The sequence below is a fragment of the Triturus cristatus genome, chromosome 7, assembly GCF_964204655.1.
Source record: "Triturus cristatus chromosome 7, aTriCri1.1, whole genome shotgun sequence".
Classification (NCBI taxonomy): domain Eukaryota; kingdom Metazoa; phylum Chordata; class Amphibia; order Caudata; family Salamandridae; genus Triturus; species Triturus cristatus.
The window spans coordinates 831,087,927-831,109,146 of record NC_140590.1 but is presented as its reverse complement, the minus strand read 5'-3'; the positions used below and the strand labels follow the sequence as shown (position 1 = coordinate 831,109,146).

The following is a 21,220-nucleotide window of genomic DNA, read 5'->3' as shown; positions in this document are numbered from 1 at the left end:
CTTCGGACCTGCAATTGAGCCATAGTTTAAAGTTCCTGAGTTCTTCTGTAGTGCCTGTCCATATCATCAGCACATCATCTATGTAGCGCTTCCATGCTGCTATGCAGTTGATAAATGGATTGTTGATGCTATATAGGTGTTCTTCCTCCTAGTGATCCATGAAGAAATTCGCCAGGCTCGGGGCATAGGTAGCCCCCATGGCGACACCTTTATATTGGAAATAGTATTGGTTTTTTAATACAAAGTAGTTCTTACCCATTGCAACTTCAAGCATGGTGATCAGGAAGTCTGTGGGGATCCAGTGTGGTCTAGGTCTTTTGTCCAAAGTGGATCTCCCCATATCAAGTGCCTTAGCTTGTGGTATGGACGTTTAAAGTGATGAGTGAGGGTTCCACCTTCACTCTCCGCTCTGCACTCCACTGAAACATTTGCCTCACATGCCTGACTGTACCATGTTCTCTATCCACAGGCTGTTACCGAATTTCCCCACCTCCCCCCCCCCTGTCCTGATAAAGACCCGTAGTAACTACCGAAGGAAGCACACCGTGGGTTGAAACGTCGACGATATCACTAGGCACAGATTTACCAAGACCATACATATCAAAAGAAGCATTTACAGCCTGTTGGGTGCTTGGCTGTTTTACTGGCCTCAAATTAACGTTCTCCTCCTTCTTTCCCCTTGTACATAAATCTTGTAACCACCTTGTACATATTGCACCAAGTTGATCACTAAGCACCTTGTCACATGAGCACTATATGTATATACTTGACCTATCTCTGAACAGCCTTTTTGTACTTTTGAAAAATGGATACATTTGAATGCATTAATTCTGATAAAATACAAAGTGGATATGTACAAACATTGTTATTCTGATCATTTCAGATACCGTTCCTATCTGGTCAGGTGTGTGTTTCATTTATGTTCCATTCAAATTTTGGTTTCTTGCGACTTTTTATGCGCAAAGATAATTAAACCCGACAGAACCATTTTTTGTTTATAAACGTTATACCCAGCTTCTGAGGTACACCGGGTCGCCCCACTTTTGTTGTTTGAATGGTCATTAGAAGCTTAAGCAGAAGTATATTTGTAGTGAAAGAAAATCTCGGCACACAAATGTGCCTTCTGACTTATTATAATAGGCACTACCTACTCCCCAACTTATTTACAAGAACTCGACTAGCACCGCACCATCCTTATTCCCAACCTTGGATTGTTCTCTGTGTCTTTTAACTCATTGTGCCTTGGGAATGCTAAAGCTGGTAGCCTGAGTTGGAACATTCTCATCAAGCATGTTGGTGCCCTGGACGTCGATGCAGGTGTGGCGTGCAGAATGGTTCAGCCCCTCACTGAACAACAAATAACAGCAGCTGCTGTGGAAAGTATTCACTGTTGCTAGAAACCCATTGTGTGTTTTCAAGCTGTGGGTTGCTGCTGATTTGTCAACCATTTTCGATCCCTGATGTTTGACTTTGTTTTATTTTGTTTTCCAGGGTGTTCTTCAGCGGACCCTTTTCACGATAGACTGCGCCAAAAGCTGACAAAGGAACCTGTAAAAAACAGTGCAGCGGTGGGCAGTTAGGAAAACAAGAAGTTTGACACTCGCACTCGAGCCATCACTTAAGCAATAGAAAATGCCCTCTGTGATGCAAAACAATTAAAACAAGCATCTGCAAAGCCATCAGGTCTCACTTCAGCAGAACTTTTGGCTTTGCCAATGATTTTGCCAATGGTCTGCAGTATTTGCAATAAAAGGTGTAATGAAATATGTACACGCATGTCTTGTCATGCATGTACCACCTGCATCGTGACTACGCCGGGCCAGCATGATGATGCCACCATGCATGCGCTCATACGGCATGACGTGGCTGCCATTTTGTTTTGTTTTTTAACTTACCATTCCAAGATGGCAGATGACAGTCTTGAAGCAGTAAATTAAAAAAAAAATCTTTAATCCATACGAAAACACGTACTTTTAAAACAAATTGCATCTGCCAGGCCCCTCAGAAACAGAACAGCAGGTGGGAAGCAATGGCGAGTGGGATGTACAGGCAAGCAACAAAGAACTTAATGTAAAAAAAATTGTGAAAAAATGCTGGGGGTTGAACGAGATTAGGAGGTGCAGGGTGCAACGCTGTGTGTGGGGAGAAGCAAGTATTTGGGTAAAAGTAGCACACAAGTGAGAAAGCAAGAAAAGGCATACACTCCCATGGAGTGCTAAATAAGAAAGAAAAACATGGTTCTCTGAAAATGACAGTGAAAGGATAAAAGCCACCAGTCAAAATGATGGCAAAGACGTTATGCTCCAGGGAAAGGACAGACGCAAGAAGGGGAAGGGAAGCCATCAAGTAAGAGCGAAGCAAAAGAGATTCTCCAGAAACCCAATGAATGGTAAGCAATAGGCTGAACCCAAAGCCCACTGTAAGCATTGGTTAATTTGAGATTGTGGTTGAAGGTGGGCCCACCAGCACTGATTTTTGGGGACTGCCACTTATTTTCCCTCAACAGACTTTGATCCAAAGCAAGGGAAAAACACACACAAGGGGGAAAGAAGCAGGATGTGAAAGACAGAAAAACAGTAACAAAGAGAGAGCAGGAATGAAAAAGAACTTGCAAGAGTGCGATAAAGAGTCAGGGAGTGTCTGGTGGTGGATTAAAGAGACATGAAGTTGAACCAAGACTACTCAGCCTTCGTATTCGGCATCCTACATTCAGTAGTGCTCTTCACAGGCTTTTTTTTACAAATCTTTGGGCCCCGGCACTTATTCTTTTACAAAGTAAGCGCAGAGTATTGTCTCCACAATAGGTCTTTTCAACCCATAGGCGAGACCTAAAATTGATAGGTTTGTGAATATAACATGTCTGGACGAGATAAAGAATTAAATGTGTGATGACGGAGTGTATTTTTCAGATATAAACTAGTCCCCCTTATATTCCAGTGGGGGTAGAACGAGACACCCAAACAGCCACACAGAAGGAAGGTGAGACTAAAATATTCATTTGGTGTGATCCAAGATGTGATTCATAGTGACTCCAACCAATGACTGAAGGTTTTTTAACAAAGGAAACCAATGGCCGAGCCCTTTGAGTATTTATAGAATAAAATATGTTCGACCTGAATGGCATAAGCACCATTACAAATAAAACCTAAAAATGGAGCCCCATAGCCTGTTTGGTAATAAAAAACAGCTGTATGTGGGGAGAAGAGTGCCTCAGACACTTGGACCCCAATGTCACTGCACTTGCTTTCCCGTTGATACATGTTCCCCAGAGCTGGCAGTCTTACTCCGTGTACCTGAGACAAGGGGTTCACTGTACTTAAAACCACCATTAGATTCAGTACATTGTGTGTAGTCAACATAGAGAGGCTTGGCGTCTATTGATCCCTCTTACAGTTCTAGCAGTTGTAGGGCAAGCAGGGATGCATCGACTGCCACTGTACCTGTCAGGTGTAGGTTTGCAAGATGGCTGAATGTCACCGGGTCACAGTTTTCCAGTTCTTGTGACATGGGGACATCTGTTAACGTTAGCTATGTAGCCACATGATGCTGGAACGCCCCAATATGTACCAGACTGTCGCTCCATTTTGTGTTGCACCTTCAACCCAAAGCACCCCATTGCTCATTGTATGCTCTAACCAAAATAACAAGGTGGGGGTTAAGAAGCCAAAGTAGAATAGAGTCACACAAACAAGGAAGAACGTTGATGTTGCTGGTCCCCCTAAACCTAACTCTAAGGGGTGGGGCGAGGCTTCTTTGTTGTAATAGAGAGTGAGTATAACGGCAGAAAAAACTGGAAACCACATGAACAATACGGTTTTATCAACAGGTTATTCAAACATTACCCATGAGAACCCAAAAGCTTCACAAATGTTCGTCCAAACTGCAGAAGTGTAAGCAAACAGCGCCATAAAGTTGAAGGATAAATAACCATTAAGCAGAAGTTTAGATGGCACACTGTGAGCATGTGGTGTGGACAAAGTCTTGCAGAGAGTGTGAGGTTTGTAATACGGTAGGAGGGGAAACGTGCATATTGAGAACATAATTGCGCCCATGTTATGATCCGTTTGGCAATCTACGGTGAAGGTTTTTTTTTAATATGCAATAAGGTGTACCTGGGCAAACACTGTGTGCTGAAATAAGCCCAATGTGGCTGCCACCATCTTACTGGAGACATGGACCTTCCTTCTTTTCAAGAGGCCTTTCTTGTATTTACATGCAGATACACTGGTTTTGTAGGGAGCTCTCACCACCCATGTAGACATTTGATCGACTATTGAGTTCCGTAGGGCAAGAACGCAGGAGCTCCACCACAACTCCTTGTCTCGCAGCTAGTTTACCACTCTGACCCGTTCTGCCCACAACTTCTTTCTCTGGAGCAGCAAACAGCGGAATACCAACATGCTCCTGGAATGAAGAGGCAAGCAGTGGTTTGAGTCCTAATGTTCAAGTAGGCCCATGGTCTTCCACACTACAAGTAGCACCTATGTATAGCATTGGGTAGTGAGGGGAGGGAGGCCATGTGTAGTGACTAGCACACAATCCCACTAGTAGCACCATTAAAGACATTAATTTACGCCCTGCCCTGCTTCACCAATAACAGTTCACATCCTTGTAGTGAAAGTAAGGCAGTCTCTGTATATGTCCATTAGAGAGCTTTCCTATCATGGTCACATCGGCCTCCATAAAAACCTGGACATGTGCTTGTGGTCTCCTAACAGTCCATCGTGCACAGACTAAGTCACCAGTGCCCTCCTTGACTCACTTTTAAATATCCACTTACAGAATATTGGGTGAACGTAGACTTGTTTGTAGCACAATGCAAGAGTCGATGTTGCCTGCAGACTACCCACTCTTAGAGTCTTATACTCAACCAGGTCTAACAGGCTGACCCAACCTGCACCTACTCCTCTTTAACATAGCACCGCAGGGCCCAAGTAGTCTAGAGCCGAGCAAAGTACAGATTTCACTGAGAAGGACACAAGACCCTCTTTCGCCCCAGACAACAACCGTCTTCCATCATGACCTGAGGTTCTTGAATGCCTTCTGTACTGGAAGATACAGATCTCCTGAATGTCTCGGATCTAGGCAATCATTAGGTCTCTAGTCCTGCTGTGCATGCACTTTAGCTTAAGGAGCACAGTCCATGGGGCTCAAGTTCAAAACCACGAATGAAGATCATTCCCCTCTCAAGCGGACATAGTGGCAGGTGGTGTCTCCTGATCTGCATCGTAACTGGCCAAATGTGGCCAACATTTCATTCATATGTCCACTCTGGCACTTCAGTTCTGCTTGGGCTACGCAGAGGCTCTACAGGCTCCCCCAACTCGTTTTCCACCACCACACCATTGCCAATGTCTAGCCCAAGGGTCCTGCTACAAGCAGAGAGCCTCAGGAGCACCTCTGAGGCTGTGGCAGCGTGGGACTCTGCTTTCTGTGTCAGCAGCATCTCAAAAAGGGAGTTCATCTCTGACAGAAAGTTGCCCGTCAGCTTGGGGTCATCACCATGTTCGGCCTCAGCTTTGCCAAATGTGAGGAAAGTTTTTAGTTCATCTCCCCCTGCACTGCTTGCCAAGGGAGGCTCGTTCTCAGGGATGCTGGCAGAGGCTGGAGTGAAGAGGTTCTCCTTGTAGTCAGCAGTCAGTGGGAGAGATAGTCTTGCCATCCACGCGTGGTCCGTCTCTCCAAGATGATCCACCTCATATCCTGGCAGAGAGGTCACTGGAGACAAAAACAAACACAGATCAGCAGTTATTGGCTAATATATGGCCTGACACAGAAACAAAGGTACAGAAGTGCTGAGTAGGCAAGAAAAAGCAATATATATCAGTAAAAAGCAGAGTAATAAGTTAACTGGATAGGCCTGGTCATTGGTAAAATTATATTTCAATATGTCGACTACAACAATAGAGCCCTACAAAAAAATCATATAAAAATATCCACTACCACAATATCATGAATGTAAATACAGAATTACAATTCTTCACTCCATATATGTTCCTTAATGATATATAGATTTACTACTTTTGCCTCTCCATAAATGTTCCTTGACGACATTTTCAAGGTACATATACGCGGAGCTAATTATAGGAAATCTATACTTAACTTCACAGTATTGTGTATTGTATTGTCTACAGACCACACCCTCCAATTTTAATGTAGGTTTTATTTAATTTTCTGTGTGATGTCCAACACAACTGATACTTGAACAACAAGAGCACAGGACACCATATTACATTGCAGCCAGCAAGAAATATATTTGTATATAAATGTTAGTTAAAGCATTACTAATACCATATAAAAAGTTATTAAAGCCTCTCATCTATGTGCCAAGCTTACTAAGCTACAGGAGTGCCAAAATAGTTCAATATGTAAAAAGAACAATTGATGGACAGAATGCAGAACAATGTCATACATTCACCCCAGTACAGAGATCTAGGCCTAAATCCATTGTTTGTTTGCTCACCATGCCATTCCAGTTTGAACCCAGACATATGCAAATCACTCTTAAACCTGCGCGCAATGGGAACAGTCCAGCATGAACTGCCAGGCCAAGTCTTCCCTAGACTGGAAACAAGCATCATAGGGCCAGTTTCGACAGTTCCGGCTGGACTGTTCCCATGAGGCACATGGTCAAGACTGATTTGCATATGGCATGGTGAGCAAAACAATTATGGATTTAACCCAGATCTCTTGACTGGGGGTGAATGTTTTGATTTGTTCTGCATTCCGTCCATCAATTGTGTGTCTTTTGCTTTCTCGCCCTACATACGCCGGCTATGCCCAGATGTGGGTCCCGAGCTCACTGTGTCACTGCATTCAAGCTATACTGGCTGATGAGGGGTGAAACCCCAAAACGGATCTTAAGATGCTTGTTTCCGGTCCAGGGAGGACCTGGCTTGGCAGTTCGGGCTGGACTGTTACCATGAGGCACAGGGTCAAGACTGATTTGCATGTGGCCAGGTCTAAGCTGAGGTGGCATGGTGAGCAAAAGAATTATGAATTTTACTCAGATTTCTTTACCGGGGGTGAATGTTTTGATTTGATTTGCATTCCGTCCATCAATTGTGTGTCTTTTGCTTTCTCGCCCTAAGTGCGCAGGGTATGCCCAGACATGGGTCCTGGGCTCACTGTGCCACTGGATTCAAACTATCCTGGCTGATGAGGGGTGAAACCCCGAAACCGGTCCTAGGATGCTTGTTTCCGGTCCAGGGAAGACCTGGCTTGGCAGTTCGGGCTGGACTGTTCCCATGAGGCACAGGGTCAAAATTGATTTGCATATGGCCAGGTCTAAGCTGAGGTGGCATGGTGAGCAAAAGAATTATGGATTTTACTCAGATTTCTTTACTGGGGGTGAATGTTTTGATGTGTTCTGCATTCTGTCCATCAATTGTGTGTCTTTTGCTTTCTTGCCCTAAGTGCGCTGGGTATGCCCAGACATGGGTCCTGGGCTCACTGTGCCACTGGATTCAAGCTATCCTGACTGATGAGTGAAACCCCGAAACCAGTCCTAGGATGCTTATTTCCGGTCAAGGGAGGACCTGGCTTGCCAGTTTGGGCTGGACTGTTTCCATGAGGCATAGGGTCAAGACTGATATGCATATGGCCAGGTCTAAACTGGGGTGGCATGGTGAGCAAAAGAATTATGGATTTAACCCAGATCTCTTGACTGGGGGTGAATGTTTTGATTTGTTCTGCATTCCGTCCATCAATTGTGTGTCTTTTGGTTTTTCACCCTAAAATAGTACAATATTTCATACCATGCCAAGCTGTACAAGTATCCAGTTTCATCTGTTTCATAGGTCTAGCTCTCTCTCCCAAAATCCTAGTATTTAGGGGACTTGGGTCTGCTATCTCTCTCGGTCACCACATGGGAAAGCTCCCTTATACCTCCAAACCAGTACCTGGTGTATTGTGCCGGAACAACATAATAATAAAGTTTAATATCTGGGGCCGCCATGCCCCCCTCTTCATAAGGGACAGGAAGTGTGTTTGAGCTTATAATAATAATAATTCCTATCTGTAAAGCGCTAACATAGCACCTCCTTAAGGGTTTCATTGTGCTGGGGCCGTTTGGGAGATTAAGTGAGCTATTGCCCAGAGTCACATGATGCTGAGCTGAGCTGGTGCCGGGGATCGAACTTTGACTGCTGTGCTCTGGAGTCAGCTCTTCTGGCCGCTGCGCCACACCTCCCTCATATCTTATCCTGAGTTGTTACCCTGCCCAAATTAGTTTGGGCGATATTGATTGAAATTGATTCATTAGATAAGCGGGCAGTGGAAGGGGGATATTACAGAAGAGGTGCAACAGTCTTGGTAGTAGTATCATCTTAATTAGTGCAATCCGACCTGCTAAAGGCAGGGTAAGGAACATTGTTCTGTGTGCTGGATTTTGTTTTAAGGAGAATGTTTTCCCATAATTTTAACACAGTACTACTTTGGGAACCCATGGACCATAATCCCAGGAAATTGTATAGGATCCTCCCTCCAAACTTATGGATAGTCAGGAGGTGGTTGTTGTGTGCCTGCTGTCAGAGGAAAGATTTCAGATTTATTTCACTTTATATGTAACTCAGATATTCTGCCTTAGGTCACTATCTCTGTAAGCACCGAGGATAGGTTACCATCAGGGTATTTATAGAGAAATAAATATACTGAGTCCGCCCATACCGATCTCTCTTCTGCATGATATTAATGGATAATGCACAAGGGCGGCCTTCAGTCAATCCTGTTTTGCAACTGCAATATGCATGGTGAGACCAGCACCTTCTACAAGGTGTCTGGTGTTGCAGAGTCAAAAACCAGGAATGTCTGAGAGTCCCTCTGTTATTTTCATGAGACACGCTTATGTTGTGGTGGTGGCCTCAACATGCTGAGAGGTTAGCGAACCACTATAGCAAAGCGTCGGAAAGAGCAGGGACTTGCAGCTCAGTTGAATCAGCACTCCCAAATAAATACGTTTTAAGCCTGCGATTAAATAGATGGAGAGTATCTAAGATTAGGACAGGGGCATTCCCTTGATGCACCAAGAGAAAAAGCAGGACCAACCGATTTAGCTTGTCTAACCTTTGGGGCCTCGAATCTTTTAAAAGGTTTTTGTTGAAAAGGTGGCCTCCAAGCAAGAGAGAGCGTCTTGACTGGAAATGTGGTACTACTGACAGCCATTGAAGGCTCTTAGCCAGTGTCACGTGTTCTACCATTTATGACCACAGAGAGAACGCAAAGTAGCATTTTGCACTCTCTGAAGTGTTGCTAATAGGAGTAACTATTTACAGAGTTGAAGCGAGAGATTATCTCTTCCAGCACCCCTTGTAGTTTCTGGGGGAAGCTTAAATACGTAAACGAAATCCTTCATATATGTGATAACAAGCAATGCTCACAAGCATAGAAAGTTTGTATTTAATAGCTAAGGCGGTCCTTCGCGAATTCCTAGGTTTTTCACATTGGAAGAGGGTCTCTGGTCAGGATTCCTTATTTATTTTATTGATGTATTAATTTGTTTTCATATATATAGGTCTCTGGTTCTCCCCGAAAGGCTATCCAGTCGCTAGGGCTGACATACAAAATGTTGTGGTTAGAAGGGAAGCCTTATTTCGAGGTAAATGATGGACTACTTTTCATACAGAAAAGTTTGTAGCCTCTTGTGGAATGGGAGGAGTTTGTCCCCCATCAGAAGGACACGGCAGCTTGCACCACTCATTGCACCTGCCAGCGCTGCCAATGACAGTACCAACACAACTGCTAACCACCACACTCCTACAAGTGTGACAATTCAGACTACTCAAGGCCTCCAAAGCTATAAGAATGGCGTGGGTGACACATATTAGTGATTGCTAATATATGTTAAATTAAGAAACAGCTGTCGTGCTCATACCCAAATGTGGAAGACTGTCACAGGTGCCGGTGCTAAGAATTAAGTGCCGGCGCAGAGCACCGGAGACCACCAGATCAAATTAAGCACTTCTTGGAGATCTCCCTCAAATAAGGTTGAAGAGAGTTCCAATGAGTACCTGCCAAGAGGGGAAAGGAGTGACCCCCTTATCTGGACTCGGTTACTTTGATTCTGCATATGAGAGTTTGAGCTGCTAGGACGATTCCTAGTCAGGATGTATCTCTAAACCTTATTCCTGAGAACCAGAACACCCATGCCATAAACAGCCCTGTGAGTATGGCAGAGTAGTTTAAACACCACCTGCTTTCTCACCGATAGCCAGTGAAGCTTGTCCAGACTGGCAGAGGCACAGTCCCTAGAGGGGCTACCAAGAATCAGTCGTGCAGCAGTGTTTTGAATGCTCTGCAGCTTGGAAAGCAGATAATCAACCTTTCCAACATATAGTGAATCATCATAATCCAGATGACTGATTATGAGAGCCTACACAATGGTCTTCCTGCAGCTATGGGGCACCCATTTGAAGATCTTGCAGATCATCCTCAGAAGGCCAAAGCAGACTCCACAAATCACATTAACCTGGTCGCTCATAGATAGAGTTTCATCGGTAATGATGCCCAGGTTTCTAGCAGATTTGGCAGGTGCCCAGTGAACTGGGCCACCAGGTGTTATTCCAAACTGAGTTTGATTTTCCAAACAAGATGACCACTTTTTTGTCCCCATTTAACTTTAGGCCGTGAACCCAGCAAGACACCTGCGACAGGCAGCCCATTAGTTTGACCTTATAGGTGTCCACATTGTTCCCAACTGAAATCATAACTTGTGTGTCATCAGCATATGAAATGAAATGAAATGAAGTGTACTTGTATAGCGCACTTATACCCCGGACCGGGGTGTCCTGGAGCTGTACTCATACCGCTGTGGAACCCTTCCTGGCTTTTCCCTGTGAAATGTCCACTCCTGGGCACCCCCAAGGTGAAGCCAGGCATCCCAGCGCTGTTGGGGCCGTTGTGGAGATTAAGCAAGCTATTGCCCAGAGTTGCAGAGTGGGACCCATGATTAGAATAGGCACCGAGGCGAGAATTATCAGGTCCGAGGAAATTGAGCCCAAGACCCGCCGAAGCGGGAATTGAACCCTGGTCCCGGGCCAGACCTCTGCATCAGGGTCTGCCGCTCTAACCATTGAGCCACACTTCTCCATCTATGATTTGATGTCCAGTCCCCATCTGTCATCTATGCCAGCTGGAGGGGGAGAGGCATAATTTAGGGTTTACCATGGTGTATCATTAGATGATTCACATACATCTGTCTGTCAATCTCCATGAAAAGTGAACCAAATGGTTTTATATGGACCAGATTTGTGACATGAAACACTTTGTCGTCAATGTGTAACAATATAGGAGCACCTTGCCTACATGACCAAGAGTCCCACAGTCATTTGTATGGCCAGGTCCCTAGTGACATGAAGGCCGCTCTGGGTTTCTCAGATGGTAGGCTTCAGGGCAGGCCTCACCAATTAATCAGCATGTCCACCACAGGAAGGATGAGAGTAAGTTTGATACCCACCAGCCTCAGGATCCAAGATGCTCTCCAGGCCATCCTCCAGGAGCATCTGAGAAGCAGCCAGGTCTCCGCCAACCTCGGACTCCAAGTCTCCAGCCTCACTCTCTCCATGCCCACTATCTTTTGTGCTCATCCAGTCTGCCTCCTGTGTTGCACTCCTGTTAGAAAAAAGGAAACCAAGTCCAGTGACTCTGGGTGAGGCTTATACAGGCAGACCTTGTTACCCTGATAGTTAGCGGCTTCCAGAGCAACCCTCCCTCCACTTGTGCAAGAACATGTTGCCTCGAAGCAGCTACATAGATGTCTAATCGCTCTATGTCATGGGTGACACCTTCAGATAGTCCTTGGTTTTTATCCACAGTACTTAGTGTGCTGGGGTTCAAAAGCCATTATAAACTCTCAAGAGCTGCTGGCTAAAAAGACAGGGACAATCATTACACTAGACCTAGCAGGTGTATTGATAGAGTTCATGTTGGACCTGCCAGGACTCCAACCGGTGACCACCAGTTCAAAGACAGATCCCTGCTGTGGATTCACCATTCCACCTCCCAGACACAGCAGCTGTGCTACCCAGCATACTGCATCCCATTAATAAGCACACATGTATGGGACTTGTCCATTGACCCTGTAGTCTTTGGTTGTGATTGCCGGATCTGAGGCCTGAAGCTGCCAAAAGAGCACAGGGCAGGAGCCCATGGACCCCACATCAGATGTCTTTATCCTTAAGTCTAGGGATACCAGATCACTCCATGTCAACAGACCGTTTATTTATCAGGCCTGAACTTTCAAAAGACAAGTCCGTGCCTTCTGGCATCTGTTTTGTGTATGGTTAACTGAGGCAACTGTGACATGAATCCGTCTGGAAAGCCTACTCAGGATGCAGGGAGCTCCCAGTCCAGCGTTCACCTAAACACTTTAGCAATTAAAAAAATAAAACCCACCACTGGTGCTGGGTCATGGTGTCCTACTGACTCCAGTGGTTCTTACCGCCCACTGCTTTGTCTCTCACCTTGGACTCCGCGTTGTATACTTGTTGCCCCGATGGTTGGGCTTGGGGTGCACCTGGCCCTGGTGCAGGAGGGACAGCAGCTGGGAGATTTGCTATAAAACAAAGGGAATAACACTCAGTATTAGGAGATTGCTCAAATTAAAGTTATATTTCAAAAGAAAATGGCTTGGAAATGCTAGCACTCCATTTACCATAAAACAAGGAGATTCGACTACATGAAGGGCCTCAGGTACCTTCTCTGCAGACATGCAGGTGAAACAGTATATGCGCTTTTGAGTGTGTGTGACCACAGCTGTGTGTGTACTCAGTCTGAGGCCTTCCATGGCCTTACAGCTATGCAGCAGAATTGCCCACTTGTAGATGGAGTGAAACGTAACCAATCATAGTGTTGAAATGGATGCAACCTCGCCCTTCCTGTCAAGGCCCAAATTGCAATAATTGCAAGATATTTGCAATGGCAACCCGGCAGCCAGAAGTACAGAAATTGCTGATTTATGGGTTTTTGGTTGAACAAATGCATGGGACTTGGATGCCTTGCTCAGTTTTAAAGGTACAGTGCGATTCACTGATCGTCCTTGCACGCTCATTTGTTTTACTTTGCTGTCATGAAACCATGCTGTTGGATTTGTGCTATTTTGTTTAGAGTAAAAACGTGCTCATAAGCTTTAATTAAGATGCCACAAAAACATGCCCTTTCCCAGAAGTGTCCCCCATGCAATATTTAGTTTGTCTGCCTCTGAAGTCCAGGACTTTCAATGCAAACTGTATCTGCTCCCTCCTTATCACAGCACCGTCCTTCATGGGTGCATCTTAACTGCTTATACAGTCTGTTCAGGGAAGGGACTCTCCTGCTGCCTTCCATGTTGTTGTAGCCTCAGATGTTGTCTCATTATGGGATTTTTTTTATAGGGCAGGCAAGGGCAACACAAATAAAATTGGCAAACTATGACCAAACATTTCTCAAGAAGCCAATCCTATTGGCTTTCCCAGCGTTTGTTGAATTGTATTCCTGACTTGCCCCACACACTTACAATCATTTTTCTGGGAACGTCGTGTGAGTTCTGAGTCCCACTTGTACCCCTCCCCTAAAAAACTCTGTAATATTTTCACAACCCCTTTTTCTGAAGTATGCTCTCTGCCTTTACCACATTTATACCCAAGAGTTGATGAAATCTCTCTCTCTCTCATGTCATAAGTCAGTGCCTCTGTCACACCCCTCCACGCTATTGCAAATACAGACCGTGGGCAGCCAGCAAACTCACAGTGAGAGCAGCGCCAGAGTCGCGGCGAGTCAGAGCTGGCAGTGAGAGACAATACAGGCCATGGCAGCAAAAGAAGTGTTATTAAATAACGTAAGGCTTTTTTTTCAGTTCAACATTTTAAATTTACAGCATTAGCTGATATCGCTGCATTGAGAGTCATTTAATTTTTTTTTTATTCCTAAAGATAAACTCGCGAATATTCAAGAAAGAGTACCCTCCCCCAGAATGCACTGACAATAGTGCCATGAGTGAGCTGTGAGTGATCACTAGATAAATGACCGATATTGTCGTTTTCACATACGGGCTAAAAATCATATAGAGTGATGAATTGGTTTTTCTACGACTCTTCCTCAAAATAGACACAAGGCGCCATATTTCCCTAAACATAGATGCGAGTATCCAGTGACCTCCCTTCTGCGAGATAACAAGCTGGTGACAAGCTCTGTGGGTTGAGCTCTGGCAGAAGAGATCTTTATTTGGCCTTGCTGCTGGAAAGCTAGCAGGGCCGACTCAGTGCTACTCGTTGAATAGTGCTAATAAGGATGAAAGTCTGAGTTGGGTAATAATAATGTTATGAAAGAGACCACGCGATCTGCGGTGTAACTGATTTAATTAATATCAATACATCAAGTCCTATAACCTCTGCAAACGGCTCCAAATAATGGCATGGTGCCCCCATTCAGCAGAGTTAGAAACTATTAGGGAGACGCAAAAGTTAACAAGCACGGGCAAAGCCAATAGCCCTGGAATTGGCAAGCTGGTATGATGTTTTTTAAATTACAAGCAAATGCCAAAAAAAAAAAAAGAAAGTGAAAAAAAGAACGAAAAAAGGAAAACGTGGCAGCAAAATGCTTGCAACAAGAACATCAAATGTAATTTTAAATTAACAGTGCAGGGGCATTCTAGCAAGCAGGTGAATTTAGAATAGGTATAAAACCCCTTTTTAGTTTTAATGCCCATCATGGGAAAATATGATTGTTACTGGCGGAAAGACAATATACTATTGGCATTGAATTCATGTAATCTGAAGACTTAATTGAAAAACATAATGATGATAGAAAAGTAAAGTTTTGGCCCACCAGCCCTCTGGCATTAAATATAACTTATTTTTAGGCAGATATACATGCTATCAAGCAAAATGGCGCCATTCACAATACAAGGTAGCCAGTGGCTGAAGTGTTGAAGGTTGTGGAGTGTGGAAGTGAAATCTAAATGACAGTTGAGCAGTGAAATGTAAAGGACTATTGAAGAGGTCACTGGGTGAAGTGAACTATCTTTGGCTTGGTTCACATACATATATATATACACACACACCACTGTGTGTGTGTATATATATATGTATGTGTGTGTGTGTGTGTTTGCGCGTGCGTACGTGCATCCGTGCGTGTGTGTGTGTGTGTGTATATATATGTATATATTTATAAAATCTATGATATTTGTTTAGGTCTGGTCTGTCTGGTCTTTTGATTTTACTAAAATGATCAGTGTACTCTATTTAGTTAGAGGGGCTTACAACCAGCTCTTTTGACCCATTGGTCTGTTACTGTGTGATTCATATTTTTCTTCTGCCCACCAAAGCATAGTGGGCAGAAGAAAATGTGCCACTGGATAACTTCACTGTGACAACATTCTACCCTTTCACAAGGAGCACATCCGCACACACGTTATCTCCCTTCAGTGTCAGGCATGACTGTGGCAGGGTGTGCTTTTTTAGACCACATTTTTATAGACTTTTTTTTTACTTAACGATAATGCATTTTTCTAGATTAATGAGTGCTCAGCAGCTTTCACAAAAATAATAAAAAAACATTTAAAAAACAAAAAAAAACAAGCAGTGACAAAGTCAAACGGCTAGTGGCCGACGTCAGACCTATGGTTTTTGCCACTTCTTATTTAATCAATTGAGGCTGACAAGACAGCTAAAGCTGTCTCTAGGCCACCCCAACATGGTGGGCAGTGAGACAGTTGTTTGCAATTGGAAGCAGACTGAGGGAGCAGAAACTGGTTTGTATTGATACGTTTGCAGTGGGAGAAGCAAACACTGGTAGGCAGTGGGAGAAGCTTGTAGTGGTGGGTGGCTCTGGAAGCTACAACTATTTGGCAGTGTGAGAAACGTGCAGTGCTAGGCAGTGTGTGAAGTAGGCACTGTAGGGCAGCCTTGGCATCATACAGTGAGAGGCAGTATGGGAAGCAGACACTCGGGACAGTGAGAAGCTTATCGTAAGAGGGAAAATTAGAAACCGACAGTCGTCAGCAGTGAGAACCTTGCAGTGGTACAGAGTGTATGAACCAAACACACATGGGAAGTGGGTGAAGCTTGCAGTGGTAGGCAGTGTGAGAAGCAGATATGACTGGTCAGTGCGAGTTTTGCAATTATAAGCACCATGAGAAGCTTGCAATTGTAAGTGGTTTGAGAACACTGATGTGGCGCTTGCAGTGATAGGCACTGAGCGAAGCGTGTGTTGTTCATAGCAGTAGGCTGTGTCAGAGGCAGACACTCTTAGGAAGTGTGGCAAGTAGGCACAGATGGACATGAATTTGATGCTTGCACGATGAGTAGTGGTGGAGCAGAGGTACAGCGAGAAGCTTGCAGTGGGAGAAGCAGAGACCGCTATGCAATGAGTGGGTATTGCCGTGATTGGCAATGTGAAAAGAAACCACCACTGTGGGCAGTTCATAGTGATCGGCAGTGTGAGAGGCAGAAAGACGTCTGTAGTGTGAGAAACTCGCAGTGCTACACACTAAGAGAACGGGTGGTCAGTGGGGTGGATGCTTGCAATGGGCGGCAGATGAAGCAGCCAGCCAAACACGTGTAAAAAGCAGATACAGCCGAGCAGTAAAAAGCTGGCAGCGATTAACGCTATGAGAAGTTGCATTGGGAGGCAGCATCAAAAGCAGACACTGCTGAATAGTAAGAACTTGCTGTGGGAAGCAGCGTTAGAAGCAGAGCCTGTCCCTAAAAAGCTGTGAGTTCATAAATTGAGCCTGAGCACAGCTGTTAGATAGCTGCCAGTAGTCTCTGCATTATCAGGACCTTCCATGCAACATTCATCCATTCATTGCCTCCACTCCGTTGTCTACACAAGGCTTACCTGAACATGAGGGGAGTCCATCGTCAGCTCCACGCGGTCCCGCTCAGCCAGGGCTGCCATGGACAGCCGCACTAGACTCCTCAGGATCTGCTGACGGGGGTCTTTCTCTGACTTAGACCTGGTGTCTGCATTCTTCTGCCTCCTCAGAGTGGCCCCAGATCCTGGGCCAAAGGCCTCCACATCCGTGATAGCTAGTTGCGGGCTGCCATCGCCTTCCAGTCTGACCTGGGGGCTGCCTGGGTTGGTCAGAATTTTAGGTGAGGTTTTTGTCGCCTCTTGCACCAGATTCTCCCTGGAGGCACTCCGTTGTCTCTGATACTGAAGAGTTCGGTAGGCTGAGGTAGACCAACTGAAGGGGTCCGCATTCTCATGGTTGCCTTCCAGAGCTTCTTGGTTGACTTGGTTCCGAAGAGTCCGGTATAATGTGGGCGTTAGGTGGAATGGGGCCTGCAGAGGGGAGTCCCCGGGTCCTTCCACATCAGTTGCCTGCGCCAGAGCCTCAGCACCGGAAGTAGACTCTCCACCATTGGTCTGTTCTTCCTGCTTGCTTCTGAGCGCGGGCACCAAGAGGATGTCTGTTTTCTGGATTTGCCGCTGGGGCCTCCTAGGTTGCTGCCGATAAGACGACTCTGCCTCCCGGCAATTGTAGGCTCGGTTCTCCTTCCTGTCAGTCCTGCATATGGACATGAGCAAGACTAGTATAAGAAGAAAGACTGCCAGGAGCACGGCAAGGCAGATGACGGTCACTACAGAAGGACTGAGCTTCCCAGACTCAGCAGAGTTTCTCAAGTGGTCCAGATGGTTGCTGAAGATGAATGTTAAAAGCGCTTTGGTGTGAAGCGGTGGCTCCCCTTGGTCACTAACCATAATTTCTAGCTCCCAGGAACTGCCAATGAGGCTGCTGGCATTGCTGATGTTGAGATATACTAACCCTAAATGCTTATCCATTGCAAACAAATTGCCCTCGTTCCCCTTCAGGATGTAATAGACCAAGGCACTATTCATGCCTGAATCAGCGTCATTGGCGATGATATTCAGAATTGGGTAACTGTTTGAAATGGCAATGGCAGACGGAGTCACTGGATAACCCAGCACAGTGGCGACAGTTGTGAGGTAGCCCACTCTGCCAGGGCCTGGCTTCTCCAGAGAGGTCAACAGGAGGCCAGAATCTGGGTTAACCATAATGGTGACACTGGCCTTGCCACTCTTCAGTGCTGGTTGCACAATCACCGGATGGTTGTCATTTTCATCCCAAAGGTTGACTGTCAATGGCACAGTTGAGGATAGACTGGGTTGACCACCATCTTCGGCACAAACTGTGAATTCTAGCCTAGCTCCTCTTTCAAAGTCGAGGGGTTCAAGTGCAAAGATATCACCGGTGTTAGGATCCACAAAGATCCATCGGAACACATGACTGCCCCAAATAAGCGAGTCTACAATACTGTAGGTGATTTTCCCATTATGTCCAACATCAGCGTCATGGGCTGTCACCGTGAGGAGATGGGTGAGGCGTGGGTTATTCTCTGCGATTGAGACCTGATATCCCATCTTTTCGAACAATGGGGGGTTGTCATTAGCATCACTAATATGGATGGTCAAGTCTTTCATCTTCTTGAAAGGTGGTTCACCTTTGTCTTGGGCATGAACAGTCAGATTGTATTCTGCCCAACGTTCTCTATCTAAAGTGGTGTTAGTCAACAGAATGTAGCTGTTTCCATTTGTCCTTTTCAGCCGGAAATGTCCTTGATCCTGCTGTAATTTGCAGTCCACCTGACCATTTTCCCCTGCATCTGGATCACTCGCTGTTATTAAGGCCACAAAGCTGTCCTTTGGGAGTGCCTCAGACACCAGCGGGACATGGGAAATCTGTGAAGCCCATGTGACATGGATCTGTGGGCCATTGTCGTTCACATCCAGGACCTTAATTAGAACTTTGCAGTGGGCAGGGATGGGGTTTGGGCCTAAGTCCCGGGCTTGCACGTCCACCTCATAAATGCGCCTGCCTTCAAAGTCCAGCAGCCCATCAAGCATGAGACTGCCAGTCTTTGGGTCCAGTCTGAAGGTGTTGAGCACCTCTGGAGTGACGTGCTTGCTGAAAGAATATTCCACTTCTCCATTGGGACCTTGGTCGGGATCAGTGGCAGTGAGGTTGATCAGGAATGTCCCAGGGATGGTGTCTTCCGCAATTTCCACAGACAGAGAGCTTTCTGCAAACACTGGGCTGTTGTCATTGGAGTCCAGCACATTTATTCTGATCATGCTTGTACCTGATTTTGATGGAAGGCCGTGATCCAAAGCTGTTAAAACTAACTCGAATGAAGATTGAAACTCACGGTCCAGTTCTTTCACCACCACGAGCTCAGCATGCTTGGTGCTGTCCGAACCTGAGATAACATCCAAGGCGAAGTGCTCACTGGGAGACAAAGAGTAGTCTTGCAAGGCATTGCCTCCGCTGTCAGGGTCCCAGGCTCGATCCAAGGGGATCCTAGTGCGCAAGGAAGCGCTCTCGGAGATCTCCAACTCCAGCTCAGCCTTTGGAAACTGGGGTTGGTGGTCATTGACATCCAAGACTTCCAAGTCCACGTGGATCAGTGCCAAGGCTTTTGTTGCCAGGACGTCGAAGGAGACCAGGCAGGAGTGCTGCATCTGGCAGAGCTGTTCCCTGTCCAAGCGGCCGGCGGTAGAGATGGATCCGTCTGTAGAACCCACTTGGACCAGGAGTGCACCAGGCACCCGCATGAGTTTAAACTCGTCATCTGGCCGTTCCTCCCAGCCCAGGTCTCGGGGTAAGACACCAATCACCGTGCCTACAGGCACCTCTTCAAAAACGGTGTACCTGGCTGTAAAGGAGGTTCCCTCCTCGCATGTGACCAGCAGACACCACCAGGGCAGGAGCACCGATGCAAATGCCTTCTGGGCCAAGGTTCTCAGCCTTAAAGTCATTGTCAAGTGCTTGGCAGGTCAGTAAAATTCAAGTAAAACAACACACACCATTAGGATTGGAGAAAGCAGATTGTCGAGTTTTAAAGAATTCCTTTCTGATTTTCGCGCACTCAAATTTGGTTGCAGGTCGTGGCTTCAGGAATCAGTCTGCCTGGATCTCAGGGCGCTCATTCGTATCCATCAGACGGGTTCGCCTTGGAAGAGGCTGGGAGCAGGGCATGCGAGATGGCTTTGTCCTCGTCGCCACAATGCCCATTCAGCGATCCTTGGAAGATATGGGCCCGGCTTCCCGTGCCTCTGGCAGCCGGGAGCAGGGCTGCACACTCTGCCGATGACACACAATTGTGGGTTTGTGGAGGGAGGGAAACATGTTCTATGTTAGGAAGTGGCACATGACGCATCGACCAATAGGGCTATATCAGGAGGCTGCTCTCTCAGGGAAACCCCACCTACAGGGTGGAAAGGAAGGAAGCGTTGGGACCTTTCAATGGAAGGGGGGCCGTGAGGGGGCTAAACTCACAGAAGGTGTGGATACCCAGGCGAGAAAGCGCGAGGGGGTGGTTTGTATGTGTGTGTGTTTTAATTAATTAAAAGTGTATGGAAATGAAAATCCCACAAGAAATAGGCGTGTAACCCATGTGTGTGTGTGTAAATGGCAAGTGTGTATGTGTGGATAATTGTTAGGTTTGTGCATGTGGATACCTCATGCGACGTGTGTGTAAGCATGTGTGGTGTGTCACGCATGAAAGGGGTGTGTTGGTACTCATAAACGCTGTCTGCACCATGAGGGGGAGAGGTATGTGTGCATGTCTGTCCCGTATTTTGTGTGCGTTTAATTTCCAACCGTGACACCGTATATGGGAAGCTAATCCATAGCATAGGGTCGAAGAGCGTGTAGTAAGTCAGACCACATGACAAATTCCTAAATGTAAACTTCAGTTCTTCGAAACTGCTTCGAACGGTGGTTAGGATCAGCAGACCAACGTGCTTCACTTTTTTTCTCACAGAAATGCTATATTCCCGAGGAGAAATAATGATATTTAAAGACCCACTTATCTACTCCTATTCTTCATTTGTGAGAATTTCTTCTTCTTCTTTCAAATCTGTAAAACACTCCTTTTGTGTTGTCTACTAAATGACATGTTGTACGATAGCCCTTAGACTCACACTGAGAGAGAGCTGATACCTCCTTTCTTCAGTGACTTCACACTCTAAACAGTCTGGTCACATGACCGATAGAGGCGAGAGGTGTCATTACCCCTGGAACCTGATGTCAGACTATGACATCACACTGCAACATCATCCCAGGACATGAGAGCGCACCATGTCAGACTATGACAATAGACATCTATACAAATGAGCGAGTGAAAGGAATGTTTGGTGGCTCTGCCAACGCCCCAATGTATGCAAATTACACGACAGGTTATTGTTGTGACTAAATTACAAATGGAAAATGAAACAATCT

General features: G+C 45.8%; 1 protein-coding gene across 1 annotated transcript; it reads right to left on the bottom strand.

The window, feature by feature from the left end:
- Positions 1-3,802: 3,802 nt before the first annotated feature.
- PCDH12 (protocadherin 12) lies at positions 3,803-20,103 on the bottom strand. Its single transcript, XM_085617761.1, has 4 exons — positions 16,813-20,103; positions 12,459-12,550; positions 11,453-11,607; positions 3,803-5,718 (listed from the first exon to the last, which is right to left on the bottom strand). The coding sequence occupies exons 1-4, from the start codon at positions 19,753-19,755 to the stop codon at positions 5,255-5,257; spliced, it is 3,654 nt and encodes a 1,217-aa protein (XP_085473887.1). The 5' UTR covers positions 19,756-20,103; the 3' UTR covers positions 3,803-5,254.
- Positions 20,104-21,220: the final 1,117 nt, after the last annotated feature.